The sequence below is a fragment of the Tetranychus urticae genome, chromosome 2 (genome assembly GCF_039701765.1).
Source record: "Tetranychus urticae isolate SD_2017Ah chromosome 2, NJAU_TeUrti_SD_1.0, whole genome shotgun sequence".
In the NCBI taxonomy this organism is placed as follows: Eukaryota; Metazoa; Arthropoda; class Arachnida; order Trombidiformes; family Tetranychidae; genus Tetranychus; species Tetranychus urticae.
Window position 1 is genome coordinate 6,308,507 of NC_142959.1, and position 14,764 is coordinate 6,323,270.

Sequence of the window (14,764 nt, forward strand, 5' to 3'; positions counted from 1 at the left end):
TTTTACGCGCCTCACTCTAGATCTTATTGTATTTTATTTTCCTCTAATTGTTTAATTATTGAATTTATTTGTTTTTAATTTATTTAGCTTCAATGTAATTATATTTTGATTGAATTCAGTGTTCCACAATACCTTTTTAGAAATGCTTATTGAAAGTAGATATTGAAAAGGTGAGTAATGAAAACAACATTTGGTATCGAAAGCACCAAAGAGATGTTATTGTTAGTCTATAAAGGTGTCGGAAATAAATCTTTTTAGATTTAATTAAGGCAATTACATTTTTTTTATTTAATTTTTTTCCTGTGTTATATTCAATTAAATCTTCAAGAGCAACCCTTCACAGTGAAGCAAGATAGCCTAAATCATCCAGGCCCAATCGGTACTTGAGATCAAGACTGTGAGCTTGGGTAAAGTTGCTGTGGAAGTGGAAATCGAGGTGATGTGTTGGACCGAAATGTATTCCAGCTCAATAACGACTGGAGCTGTTTTATAGTCTAACGAGTCAAGTCCAACTAGACCTTTGAAGCAATCGAATCTGAGCGTTCAATTATTGTCACTGTTGGTAAAAGTGTCGATACTATTGATGTCAACATTAATATCGCAACACTACTTGCCTCTTGTCTTAACTGTTGATTGTTTTTTATCGATATGACCATGTTTAACGTCATTATTGATTGTGATATTAATACTTGATTCAGTGTTTATACTTGTCGGCTGATTAGTTAGGTAAGCATAAAATGTTGATTGTACCTTTCAACAGGTTCATCCAATATTACATTGTATTGCGTATTAATGGGAAAACTTTTCTCTTTTTCAGCATTTATAATTAATTCAAATGTAAAATAACCGATCGTTTGATTGAGATGAAACTGGTAATTAAAGTTAATTGGATTCTGGCTAAATCAAGCACCAATGCAATTGGATATGGCTATTGCTGAAATTTCTGGTAATTGGTGAAATCGTCAGCTGACTTGACTTTCGCTCTCAAATGTCTATATGATTGATTGGTGACTTTGTTACTGTTAATTACCTAGTTAATGATTGACGATTTCCCTAAGCACTTTAAACGACATTGCAAATCTCATCTCGAAAATTTAGCAGATTCTAAACGCCAGATTTCATTTTGATACTTAAGGAATAGTATTGACTGCTAATCTTGGAAATTATCTCATAGCTAACGAAGTAAGTAAGCTAGATTTTACAAACGATTATAATAAATCATCTTTTTGACTTAATTTCTTTAGCACTCATTGGATAGACTGAACAAGTGCTGTTAAAGCTTTTGGTGTTGATATTGGTTTAAATAGCAATCATCTGCACACCAATTTCGTGATACCGCTAACACTTAACACCGTTAATACAACTAATTTAATGTTGGTTAAAATTGGATAATATGAAAGCAAAGGGTTTTCGTATTAAAAGTGAATCGTTTTTTGATTAAAATTGGATTGAAGGATCAAACCTCTGAACAATCAGGAGATTATTATGCAATGAGCTGCATCTTTATCAATGGGTACAATTAGTGTTTGATCGCGTCATTCAAGTGGCTTCAAGGGTAAACTGTTAACTAATGATATTTATTTTCAATTTCAATTACCTTTTAACCTTACAAAGAATTTGATTTGTACATTTCCATTGCAGGATAATTGTTATTCATTGGTAGGAAAAATACAATTGGAAAGTCCATCCACTTATCATGCAAGGAAATCAGTGAGATCACCATTCAAGTTCATGCTGAACATTTTTTTGGATTCCCTGTCAACAGCGTTTGGTAGAGCAGCTGATAATTATATTTTGGCCATTGATTGATACATTGAATCAAAATGATCTCTCTCCCTCTTCTTGATTGATGATCTCGTTTGATTAAAGCTAATGAAGTAATTAACTTTGTTGAAACTGGTTTCAAGTGATTAAAACAAATGGAAATACTTAACTAGAAATCGTTTCAACCTTTAATTTTTAATCAACCCTGTTGTTTGATTGGCCATGTGATTAACCGTCACTTGATACATTTTATACAAAACCATCAATGAGACTTATGATTACAATTAGTGACTACACTTTAATATATTAGTTGCTCTTAATTACAATAAATGGTAAATTGAATGAGAATAATAAATTCCTTGTTCTACTGTTGTAATCATAATTTTGCCGGGCTAGCTCGTTATCAAGGACAATTTGATTGATTATTATGTACTAAATGGTAGATTTAACTCTTTTCCTCTTAACCATTTTAAATTAAAATAACATATTTAATTTAATATCTTGAACCCATTAACAGAATAATGATTAAAAACAATCAATTAAGATAGATTGATTGAAACAAATGTTACTTTTGCTGGTAAATTGTGAATTAGTGATTCCGTCAAATAACCACCAATCTATTGAATTTGATTCTTCACTTGAATTTTAAAGCTTGATTGGAATCACTTACAAATAAGATAACAGTAACATGTAAACTGTTTAATGTTATCAGTTAATTGCACCAATAATCATCATTGAAACTGTTATAATGATAAAGATACTTTAAAATAGAGAATTGATAGATTCTATGGAATCACGATTAAGATGAGTTGTTATCGTTAGTTTAGTTGATTGTGATAAAAACTAATTCTGTTTATTATGCTTTGAGTCAAAAAGTCGACACTAATTAGCCTTTAATTGATATAAATGGACATTTTTTAATCAACAAATTCATCCGGTTGATAATATGTAAATTGTTTAAGTCGGCATCATAATGTTCATGGATGACAGAGATGATGATGATAATGATGATTTTGATGATGATGAAGATGTCATATTGTACAGTAATTGTGGTTAAACTAATAAGTAAAAAAAAAGATGAATAGCAAAGCATATTTAAACATTACAAATCAAGTGACGAGAAAATTGAGGGTAATTGTGAATAGGGAAGGTTTACTCATATCAATTGATTGTTAACAATAAAATTAAACCTTATTGATTAGAGCATTGATTAAAATGGTTTGGGTTAAAAAGATCACAAAGTTGAACATTGAATTTGAAACAGATTGTTTCAAAAACATCACAGATTGTAGCGAGACATTAAAAAAAGCATTTTGTAAATTTAAAAACAATGACCATATCCATCAAGATTCATCATCACTTTCCACTGGATCTCTACTCTTCCAATATTTTTATATTATTATATTATGATTATGCATAATTAAAATCAACAAGGCTTATAAGGTTATTTCATATATATCATTAACTAAGTTAAACAAAAATGCAAAAAAATAGGAGAAACGAAAGACATACAATTAGTTATTATTAATCAGCCACTTCGGTGTCTTTTGAGACTAAACGTATTGGGCCTTTAAAGTAAGGAAGCAACCCATAACTTCCATGTCCCAGTCCAGAGTCACCAGAATGGGTTTTCATCATCATCACCATTACATCTTCATCGACAATTTCCCGAGTTGAAAGACAAGATGATAAGTTTCCCGTGGTAACTGGTCCATTATATTTAGTTGAAGAAGTGGCATGGTGATGATGTGAAGATTGGTGATTATAATATGGATTGTGATGATAGCCTACTGACTCGGAGCCAATAGGTAAGGCAACACTACTACCTCCACCACCACCACCGCCACCTGTTACTATACCCTCTCCTCGTCCAACCACACCAAGAGCAGCTGATGAACACTGGATAAACCGTTGGTACTCGTAATAGGTTTTGGCTGAACAAGTTGGTGTCTCAATCTCATAAGTGTTGTTAAATTTGGAATAATCAACTCGATATTGACCCGTGTCCCGTCTGTAGGCTACCATGGATTCAAATCGATGACCCCACAGTATTTCACAAGGAAGGTAAGAGGTTCTTGCTTGTATTGATTGACCAGTCGATTCAATGGTTCCCTCTAAAATTACCACAATCTCAAACTTTTCTCGTGCCAATTCATCAGCTGACAAAGCATAAAATGGACTATAAATATCTACTTCATGGACAATTGTTGCTGGCCAGACTAGGAATACGTTGGAGTCAGAGTTGTCAAAGCGAACCTTTAAATTGTTGTGATAAAAGGGTATCACTTCACCTTCCAGGGTAACCTTTCGATTAATTACCAAGGCTGAAATGGTACATCCAATGATGTGAGAACGATTACGGACATCACCAACGCGAAACATGAGACACAGTTTACCATCACGAAGGGTAATCACAGATGATCGACTAAACATTAACGTTTGTGACCGTTTCTTGGGCCTAGACAGTTTGGCAAACACAAAACCAACCACAAAACATTGTATCATCACTCCAGTAATGGCTTGAACGCATATTGCAAGTAGGGCTTCAGGACATTCGGTGGTTGGTAAACGACTTCCATAGCCAATGGTGTGTTGAGTTTCAATGGAAAACAAAAAAGCTGAGGTAAACGAATCAACTCCTTGAACACAAGGTTTAATAGAGTTACTAACACTATTATTGTCATTGTTATTATTAAGATTATTAACATTAGGATTAGGTTCAGCACTAATTTGGTTAACCATTTCACTCTCAAGATCACCGTGAGCGTAAGCTATAAAGTACCATACAACTGCAAACCCAAGCCAACTAAGAAGAAAGCCCATAGAGAAGACCAAGAGATTCCAGCGCCATTGAATATCAACCATGGTAGTAAAAGTGTCTTGAAGATAGCGTTGACTACGCTTTTCAACATGCTCTTTGGACAGATTAACGGACCCATTTTTAAGGACAACACGTTTACGTATACGACCGGGAAATATTTTAGTTTGTTTACCACACTTGTAAGCTGAATGGTTACTTGATCCAAGGGTAGGAAGTGATCCAACAGTGTTAGTAGTCCCACCATTGTCCAAGTCAAAACGATCACTTTTTGCACTGCCATTACTTTCATCGGCACCAACGCCACTTCCATTACATGGTATAAACGTTGCTTTATCGGATGACGAGTAATTGGTATAACTGGGATCAATCATAGTAACAGGGGTTGTTGTGGTTGATCTTATGGAAGGATTTGCTGGTAACGTTGTTTGAGATGGTGGAGTAGAGGTTGATGAAGGTGGACTCGACTGTTGGTGATATGTAGCAGTGGAACCACGGTTACGTTTAACAACATATTTAGGCTCATCTTCGACAGGTTCATGGACAGGCGTTAAGTGGTAATCTGGTTCAATTGAATGTTCATCATCAACGTCAACAATGGCCATTGGATTGGTTGGATAAAGAGAATCAGTTGAAGTTGGTAATAAACCTTTCCAAGCGCAATCTTGATCCATTGGTTAGCCTTTTGTGTAATCCGAGTTGCAAACAAACCAAAATAAATGGACGAGCAAAGTGATCAGTTAACAAACCAATGATATCTCCAGTTAATCAATAACCAGTGGACAACAGTTGATACAATTTAAAACGCTAGACCAATTGGACCACAGATGGGTCCGTTATTTGGGTAAAGATCAACAAGATGGCCCTAAAGTTAATATGGAAGAGACATACATAGAGACGTTATGAGAACGAGTCAAGCCAGTTGAGGTAGTAAATAAAAGTGCTGATGAGAACGCTTTCAAGTTTGAGAGCTAATTTTTCAGTGAGTATCTCGCTCACTGGTCTAGGCTCTCATCATTATCATCATCATAATAATAATAATAACAATAATAATCATCTTCATCTTACTCTCTCTACTCTACAATCTTGATTGCTTTGTACTTGATAGTTTGTTGTTTATGATGAAGTTGATTTCACGGCTAACTACAAAAGACACAGTCAATCGTTTGTCTTCAAATTGGTGTTTCTTGTTAAACGATTCAGATTATGTTGAATGATGATGATAAGTTTCAACTTTTATTCACACTTTCTAGTCAATCAAGGATAATTATTGAACATAATTTACTTACTTTGATGGAAAAGATTCAATTGAAAATCCGAAGAGAGCAAAATAAGGTCAACAAAGGTAAGTAATTGATCATTTTTGCTTATATTTTGTTGGTAAACATAATTTCCAAGTCAATTGATAATTGATTTTTTTGTCAAAATGATTTCACATTACCAATTGAAGGATAGTTAAAGTTAAATCAGTAATTATTATCAATTGAACACACAAAAAAGGTTTTACTTTAAAACGACAGTTGAATATGCCGTTGATTAAAAACCAGTTTCATAATTTATTGGTAGCAATTTAAATTATTTTGATTTGATAAACTTGATAAAGGTAAAAAAATAGATTGATTTTGCAATGTAGCATAAAGTTGATTATTGATGTCTATTACAGTTCAGACAATTTATGAAAATTGAAAAAAAAGGTTACAGTTTAAGTTGTCATCAAGTCCAGGTCAGGTTTTTCATTTCAATTTATTCAAACTCAAAACTGTAATTACAATTACATAGTCAATTGCATTTCAACACTTTTTTAAACAATCAAATTTACTGTTCAAAACGATTTGATTAATTGGTCAATTAAAATCATCTTCAGGCTGTTGGAGTCTGTCATGTAATTATAGTTTGGGATTGCTAACATTTGGAAAAAATCTGGTATCTTGAGGAAAATGGATTGATTAACAAATTGCAGAGCTAATAGTCCTTTGATCGTACAATATTTAAATAATAAAATTCATTTCTTGAGTATTTCTCTCAGTATTCTTGCTTAAACAGATCCATAATTAGTTGCTTATTATGATTGTGATCATCCCAATCCAATTGTAATCAGACGGCGTATGTTGACCATTAAAATTAAGTAATATCGCTCTATTAATATAATAATTTTCTTGTGATTATAGGCACAATGAATGGTTTCAAATTGCTAGCCTTTATTTTGAACGATTTAGATTAATTGGTTTACCACAATTAAAGATAGCTTTAATCATGCTATCAATGCAATATAGCAGTCAGCTGAGTTGGAGAAAATTTTACTGGATATTTGAGCAATCTTGATTATTAGAATCAAATCTTTCCCTGATGTTGAATAATAGATGTTGATTCCCTTTGTATATTTGGATCTTTGGTATTCGATGAAGCTGACAATGAAAAATAATGCCATTCATGTTGAGATTATTTGATTTCTGTTGATAATGGAGTTCAGAAATAATGAAATCTGAATTAATGGTAGCTTGGCCAGTTTTAACTTTGAAAGCCATTAATAAAACGCGAATCATTTCATCCTTTTTTGCTCTACGTTTACTCAGGCCACCGAGATCTGTGAAAATATTGAAAAGTACGAAAATTGTTTTAATATAGTTGAAAATTTATGGGAAAAGAAATTAAAGGTAAACTTACTTGTATATCAGGTCATTCTTCAAACGTTCATTTTCATAGTCTGTGCATTGACGAGCGTCAGGGAATTCAACTTTCCTGGTTTGGTTTAGAAATAATTTCATTCCATGCTTCCATAGCTATGAAAGTTCTGTCAACAAACCAATGAATAGAATTGGGAATTGATTATCTATCATAGTTAAATTGGTTACGTCAAGATATCTTTCTTGTACTCACAAGACATTTTATTTTGTTTCAAATCTTTAAGCTCTCGTTTGTTATTGCCTTCAATATTAAATGGTAATCCTGATTTGTTGTCGACTTGAGAGTTGGCAGGCTAAAAACGTAGTATAAATTAATTGTTACCGATAATCTTTGAAGATAAATAATTATAATGTTGACAAACAACGATGGTGTTTTGATCAAAAACGCTTGAATTTGTGGATTTAAAATACTAAATTTTCATGAGTGAGTCAATATTAATTACCAGTCATTAAGTTTAACCAAAACTATTTTGTTCACTGAATATCAAGAAAAGAAGTTTCGATATTTCAAAATTCATCATATTGTTTCAAAAGATGAATCTTAATCGGTTCATTCATCCATTATTTTCTGGTTTATTTGTACGAGATGATTTTTATCACTTAATCAGCTGATGGATTCAGGTTGATTATTGAAGATGTTAACCGTTATGATTAAACACTGATTTAAAAAATGTAGGTAACTGTAATTTTAGTGAGAATAGCATGAGAAAAGTTATTTCCAGTTTGGTGAATTACATCTGAATGTTTACGGAACTTTACTGTTTTTTATTTCTTGGTTTCCCCCTAGTACTCTGTTCCTTGGTTACAGTAACTAACTGAGTGGCTACCTCTAACGGCCAACTCTTATTTCTCATCCTGAAACTGAAAACTGAGTTGCTGGTGAATAAAATAAATGGTGAATTAGTCCTAAAAAATATAAATATCTTGTCAATTAAATTAATTAATTTTTAAAAGTAAAGTGTGTTCGTTTTTTTAAGATGAGTTATAGCCAGGATCACCAGCAGCAAGGATCACCTCAAGTTTCAATTCAACAACAACAACAATCAATTTCTGGAGCCTCTGGATCTGTTCAACAAGGAGAATCATCATCATCATCAACATCATCATCATCCGGAGGTTCACCTCAGGCGCAGCTTCAAGCATCTCAACAGCAACAGCAACAGCAGCAGCAACAACAACAACAACCCTTAGCCGAAGCTACTGGATCTAGTCTACAAGGAGGACCAGGGGTACTAGGTTCACTTTCAGTTCAACCAACTTCACCACCACAATTACAACAGCAAGCCTTGACAGGATCTGATCTTGCCGGAGGATCAGTTAGCTCAGCATCCTCTTCTAGTCTTTTCAAGTCTTATCCTAACGTAGCCTGGAACGGTCCATATACCGGTAACACCGTATCTAATCAATGGTCATCACGTGCTAGTCAAGCCCTTGTTAATTCTAATCCATGGAGCAGTTTGAGTAATCCGTTAGGAGGACATACCAAGAAACCAGTGCCAAATTTTCATGTAATTTCACCTATGAAAAAATCAACTCCAAACATGAGTCAACAATCTATGATATCATCTTCAATGGCCGGGGCAATGGGCAATGGTTCGAGTAACCCTCTAGATAACCTTCGTTATCCTTTAGAGCAACAACTTCTTGAGATAATGCGCAATGCATCTGGAGAAAGTCAAGATCATTTCAAAGGTATGTAAAACAAAATAGCAAGTCAAAAATGATTAGCATTAATTTTATTTTATCAACTTGCAGACAGTAAACAAGTAAAGGAGAGAAAAAGAGAAGAACATGTTTTATTAAGTAACATCTCATTCTTTCTCCTCTCTCTTTCTCTTCCTCTTTCACCTCTCTTCTCTCTTTCTTCCTTTTCTCTATCTTCTCTGACTTTCTCTTTCCTATTTTTCATCTCATTCTCGTGTAGAAAGTAAATTGTTGACAACTACTCACCTTCTATATATAGATTCTTCGCGGACAGTCGCTTTTGCTCATTCATTCCTTCATTTGAGACAAAAGACTAACTTGAAGTGTATTAACGATTTCAAGATCAATCATTTTCCGTATTTTTTTCCGTACGCCCGAAAATAAAGAGCTACTTTCAATTTTTAAACCCAATTTTCAGCTTCTGTTTTCACAATTCGTTAACCAAATTGTAACAGATTCAACTCAATCTCATTTTTTTCCTGCTGGACTGTTAATATTCTCAGTTGATTACCGGAAGAAACCTAAATCTATTTACTGGATAATTTATTCTCCAAAGAGACTGAGTGAATATTTGTACTAACAGTTGAAAAGTTAGTCTTGCAATTATCGGCAAAATTGGCAATCAAAATCTATTATCCAAGTGATTTATTTACGATTATTATTTTCCATTATAGAAAGCATCACCAACATTTTTCCAAATTCATGTTTCTTAAATTCGTTTTCAAAATTTCGACTTCAACTTTTCAGATAATTCATTCAAACTTTTATCAATTTTCAAAGCACATTCACTTTTTATGAATATTTTGTTTCATTACGGATTTATATAGATAATTTTTTTTCCGCTTTTGGGGATCATCTTTCCTCCTTTTCCCGATCTTGTCATAGTTTTGTTCATCAGTTTAAAAATTGAATTATGACCTTCAGGTATTTATAGTAACTGCTACTGCTTTTGGGCCATTCAATGTTTGACTTAACTCTCCTGTTTTAAATAGTGTATATCTTATGATTTAAGATATTTACGTAATAAAAAAAGCATGCATTTCTTACTTTCACTCTTCAATTTGTTAACTGCCAAAAAATTTGTGTGTGTAAACTTTGCAAACATTTCCAACTTTCTTCCATTCATTCTTAGCTCAATCAGCTTTTACCTTATAGAAATTTGTTAATACACTTTGATGAATCAAGCTTGAGAAATGGCCTTTCTTTCCATCATCAAATTTTCCATGTTCATGAAATAATTTTCATAAACACACATGTGTTTAAAATGGCAACTTGTTTAACAGTTTTTAAACAAAAAAAACATCTAGAATAAGCTATTTCAAGTAAACTATTTCTGGTGTTGCATTTAACCACAACTTGGCAACCTTTTCACGTAATTGTCAACAATATTCAGGTTAAAACTTGTGTTTTTTCACCGTTTTTTTCTTCTAATCATCATCACACTAATCCATCATAATAGAATCATTTGTTTTTTTCTGCACTCTTCTCACGGAATTTTTTTTTCTATCGTTTCAGCAACATCTTTCTCTGGATATGATGATTTTGTTGGAGCACGTAAAGTCTTCAGAGCTCGCAATCTTGGCCGGCGTCGAGGAAAATCACCTTTCTTTACTGGTCTCGATGCAGATAATCATTCACTTCTTGATTCAAGTTCGGTTGGAGCTGAAGCCGGTGAACGATTTTCTCGTAAAGTGTTTGTTGGTGGTTTACCGCCAGACATCGATGAAGAAGAAATAACTGCAAGTTTCCGTCGATTTGGTCCGTTGGTTGTTGATTGGCCACACAAGGCTGAAAGTAAATCATACTTTCCACCTAAAGGTTATGCTTTCCTTTTATTTCAAGATGAATCATCTGTTCAAGCATTGATTGATGCTTGTATTAATGAGGATGACAAATTGTACCTGTGTGTATCAAGTCCCACCATAAAAGATAAACCGGTGCAAATACGTCCTTGGAGATTGAGTGATGCTGATTTTGTGTTAGATGCATCAATGCCTTTGGATCCAAGGAAGACAGTTTTTGTTGGCGGAGTTCCACGACCATTGAAAGCTGTTGAACTTGCCATGATTATGGATCGTCTCTATGGGGGAGTTTGTTACGCTGGAATTGATACCGATCCTGAATTGAAATATCCTAAAGGAGCAGGTCGGGTAGCTTTCTCTAACCAGCAAAGCTACATTGCTGCAATAAGCGCTCGATTTGTTCAACTACAACACGGTGACATTGAGAAAAGGGTTGAAGTTAAACCCTATGTTCTGGATGATCAAATTTGTGATGAATGTCAAGGAGCTCGGTGCGGTGGTAAATTTGCCCCTTTCTTTTGCGCCAACGTAACTTGTCTTCAATATTATTGTGAACATTGTTGGACAACTATTCATTCACGCCAAGGAAGGGAATTTCACAAGCCCCTAGTCAAAGAAGGTGCAGATCGGCCCAGAGCAATACCATTTCGATGGTGTTAAATTACAGTCTTTCCACACTCATTTGACAAAACATCAGAGCCATCTATTGAAATCGAAACTCTAGCCCTAGCATAAATAGTGCTAGGATAATTTAAATAGTACTCTCGTCGTACTATTGGCAATATAATAGACGGTGCTGTTTTTTTTTGTCAAAATAAGTGTGGAAAGACTGTAGATGCAATTTAGGGTGAAATTCAATAGTCGTTTTATACAGTCATTTGTGATCTCCATTTGAGGTGAAACCATTTTTGCCGTTCTAATCATCATCTTGATCATAATCATCATTATCTTCATCATCCTGATCATTTTTTTTCTCTCATCCTAATCATCGCATTCATCCGCTTCTATGTTCATCTTTTTTTTTGGGTTCATCTCTTTGACAGACTTAGAAACTCGCCAATTGCAATGGATCTCTCTCGTTGATTATCATCAGGGCTTTTCAAAAGGCATAGAGTCATTTTTCTAATCAAAAAGGCATAAATTTTATGCCTATGTCTATCTTTTCCCTTTCTTTTCCCTTTCTTTTTTCAATTTTATCAACCTTAATCTGTCCTGATTAAAAGATAGACGCCTTTTTTGACCAATTTTGATGATAATTTTTCCCATTGAAAATCAATGGACTTTTCTTAGGTTTATCTTTTATGCCTAAAAGCACTTACATAAGATAGACGAAAGGCATAAAATGTGAAAAGCCCTGATTATCATTATCTAGCAAAGTCTGTGTTTTTTAAACTGCAATCTTGTCCCATCATCTTCATCATCATCAAATTGCACTTCTTATAATTATTACTTTCGTTTGTTTCTCTCTCCTCTGCCGGGCTTTTGTGAAATAAATCTGACGATAAAACAACCTAAAAAACCCAAACCCAAACCCAAACCTAATCAAACATACAAACCTTAACAAAATATTATTTTGAACATTTTATATTGCTATTTACTTTTACCTTAAAGTTACTATTATATTATGATTATGATCACGTTTAAATAATTCAAGTCTAATTGCATTTATACCACTTTTTTATAGGAGAGTCATTGTTTTTTTGAATGCATTAATACAGTTTAAAACTGGTATAAGTTTGAGTTAGATCACTGCATTGGAGACATTCATTGGTAAGATTCTCGACCCCAAGGGGTCCGCTTCTTATCCATGAATACCTCCAATACAGTGATCTAACTTATACACATATAATAGTAATGACATTAAAAGACTGTAAAAGTAAATTGACTTTTATCATTTTTGTTATTGCCTTAGATTATGATTATTAATATTCACATATAGATATATATTAATAAACAATATTAGTCTCTTGATATAATCAATAATTTGAATCATTTGAATACAATTTTTCAATTCTGGCAAAAGTATAAAGATAAACCTGAATTGGTGTTGAAAATAATCATGATTTAAAGACAAAAACAAGAAACGCTTTTCATCTTTTGTTTGTAAAGTTGATTTACTTTTTACAGATTCATTGTTTCTTTCAATGTAAAACAATGTTTCTCTTTTTTTTTGTATGTTTAACCCAAAATTTAAATCACTGGGTTAATCACAATCAATCAACTTGCTGATTAACCCGAAAATAATGTGGAAAGAGTTGAATCTGAATTGTCTTCATTTTGTACCTTCTGTTTTCAGCTGATTTTATGTAAATTGTTTTCCCTTTTTCATTTTCATGCGACAAACCAAAAATGAATTAGCAATTAATGTTTCTAATCACTAGATTAATGAACAATTAATAATCTAAATGTACAGTTAAACCAAGGTTAATCAAGAAAGGCTCAATTATTTTGGTTTAATCTTAATCAACCTTGCGTTTATCACTTGAGTTTAATTGTTACGAGCTTAATCCTTTTTCTGGTCATCTTTTTATGTTTCAAACCCAATTTTTAAAGCCAATTTTTAAAACCCAATCCAACCTTTAATTGTCACAACTGTTAACTCTTGCTTGTACTGATTGTATTGATTGTAACCAACAACAACATCAATTAACCCGATTCCCGTCCCAATGTCTTTATAGCGAGAGAAAGAAAGTGAAAGCAAGGAAAAAATTAATTTAAATATCTGATGTTTAGAATCAAAAATCAATTCAATTAATCTACAACAATTAATCAAACTATTTTTTGTTTTTTTACACTCAATTCACCAATAATCACATTGAAATACACAAAAGCAAACCATGTTTTGGTATGTTAGCTTTACACACACAACTTACACAGACTTACATTACATTGAGATCACAATTTTTATTAAATTGTCTGATTGCTTTTGTGTAATAAAACGACAAAAATGGATAAATTATTAAGCTATTTAATTGATTTATTTCAAAAATGAAAAAATCATTTTAATTTTTCAATCCAATGTAACATTATCAACAACCCTTTTCAGTTTACACTTGTTTCCTTTTTCTGTCCCTTTTTTCTGGTTTTCATATTGTACAACCCAAATCATTATTGCTACTATTATTACTACTATTGATATTATTAGTATAACAATCAAATTTAAAATCACCAAAAAAAAACATGAAAATTTTGTGAAAATCAATTGGATTTTGTAGTTTTAATTAAATTAATGTAATTGTAAAACAACTGTTTCACCTTTTATTTATATCTTCATCCTTTGGTCAAGAGTAAAAGTCAATTTGCATCAACAATCAATGATTATCATTTCGTCCAACCTCATCGGTATTTTAATTTACATTTTAATCAACATCTAAATCATCATAGATTCTGGTTAAATTGAAGTCAAAGTAAGCTTTGGGTAAATCTGGTAAGAGTCTAACAGATGTTTTAGCTTTATTTTTCTGGTTCATCTTTAGACGTGATTTGGGTTATTTCTGGTTTAACCAGCTTTATTTGTCTCTGTTTTTCAAGTAATAGACAACAAATGGACGCCAATCAACTGATTACAATTACAATGATAAATAATGAAGTTTGAAGATTGCTGGATCTGCACTTTAACGGTAAAAAGGTGCAACCAGAAAATACAATTTACCCTTGATTTACAATTTGTATGCAACCATTTAAGTGTTTGGGATTTATAATGACAATTTATGGTAAGTTAATCTTACACTTTGACCTGATCATCTTTTGTCATCCTAGTTAATTCCTTTATCTTGCATTAATTGTATTACTGTATCAAATAATTCAATCCTGGTTGATAAGCTTGTCACCCGTTTCGATGGGTATAACAACACGCTTTTTGTGATTAATAATTTGTCGACTATAACAACTGTTCAACAACAACAACAATTGCTGATTTTAATATTTTTAATTGTCGTTTGAACTTAATTTTTAAACGATACACAAAACTGTTTAGTTAATAATTGGATCAA

General features: G+C 32.7%; 2 protein-coding genes and 1 long non-coding RNA gene across 5 annotated transcripts; 2 read left to right on the plus strand and 1 right to left on the minus strand.

Moving 5' to 3' along the window:
- Positions 1-8: 8 nt before the first annotated feature.
- Positions 9-2,119, plus strand: LOC107366063 (uncharacterized). Its single transcript, XR_001569544.3, has 5 exons — positions 9-170; positions 329-726; positions 818-1,182; positions 1,245-1,555; positions 1,642-2,119. It is a non-coding gene; the product is annotated as an uncharacterized LOC107366063 (long non-coding RNA).
- Positions 2,120-2,595: 476 nt separating this feature from the next.
- Positions 2,596-8,045, minus strand: LOC107366183 (G protein-activated inward rectifier potassium channel 4-like). 3 transcript variants are annotated; one of them, XM_089266956.1, is made up of 5 exons: positions 7,710-7,995; positions 7,460-7,559; positions 7,247-7,373; positions 5,872-7,166; positions 2,596-5,447 (listed from the first exon to the last, which is right to left on the minus strand). In XM_089266956.1, the coding sequence occupies exon 5, from the start codon at positions 5,254-5,256 to the stop codon at positions 3,289-3,291; it is 1,968 nt and encodes a 655-aa protein (XP_089123082.1). In that variant the 5' UTR covers positions 5,257-5,447; positions 5,872-7,166; positions 7,247-7,373; positions 7,460-7,559; positions 7,710-7,995; the 3' UTR covers positions 2,596-3,288. The 3 variants fall into 3 exon arrangements, with proteins under 3 accessions (XP_089123082.1, XP_089123081.1, XP_089123083.1); XM_089266955.1 differs by having other exon boundaries at positions 7,460-8,045; XM_089266957.1 differs by lacking the exons at positions 5,872-7,166; positions 7,247-7,373; positions 7,460-7,559; positions 7,710-7,995 and adding an exon at positions 5,651-5,826.
- Positions 8,009-14,015, plus strand: LOC107366184 (cytoplasmic polyadenylation element-binding protein 2). Its single transcript, XM_015933765.3, has 2 exons — positions 8,009-8,958; positions 10,486-14,015. The coding sequence occupies exons 1-2, from the start codon at positions 8,244-8,246 to the stop codon at positions 11,430-11,432; spliced, it is 1,662 nt and encodes a 553-aa protein (XP_015789251.1). The 5' UTR covers positions 8,009-8,243; the 3' UTR covers positions 11,433-14,015.
- The last annotated feature ends 749 nt before the right edge of the window (positions 14,016-14,764 follow it).

Excerpts from the sequence above, each read along its gene's own strand:
- LOC107366183 (XM_089266955.1), bottom strand. The coding sequence starts at position 5,256 with ATGGATCAAGATTGCGCTTGGAAAGGTTTATTACCAACTTCAACTGAT.
- LOC107366184 (XM_015933765.3), top strand. The coding sequence starts at position 8,244 with ATGAGTTATAGCCAGGATCACCAGCAGCAAGGATCACCTCAAGTTTCA. Across the intron at positions 8,959-10,485 it reads AAGTCAAGATCATTTCAAAG|CAACATCTTTCTCTGGATAT; the intron begins GTATGTAAAACA and ends CTATCGTTTCAG.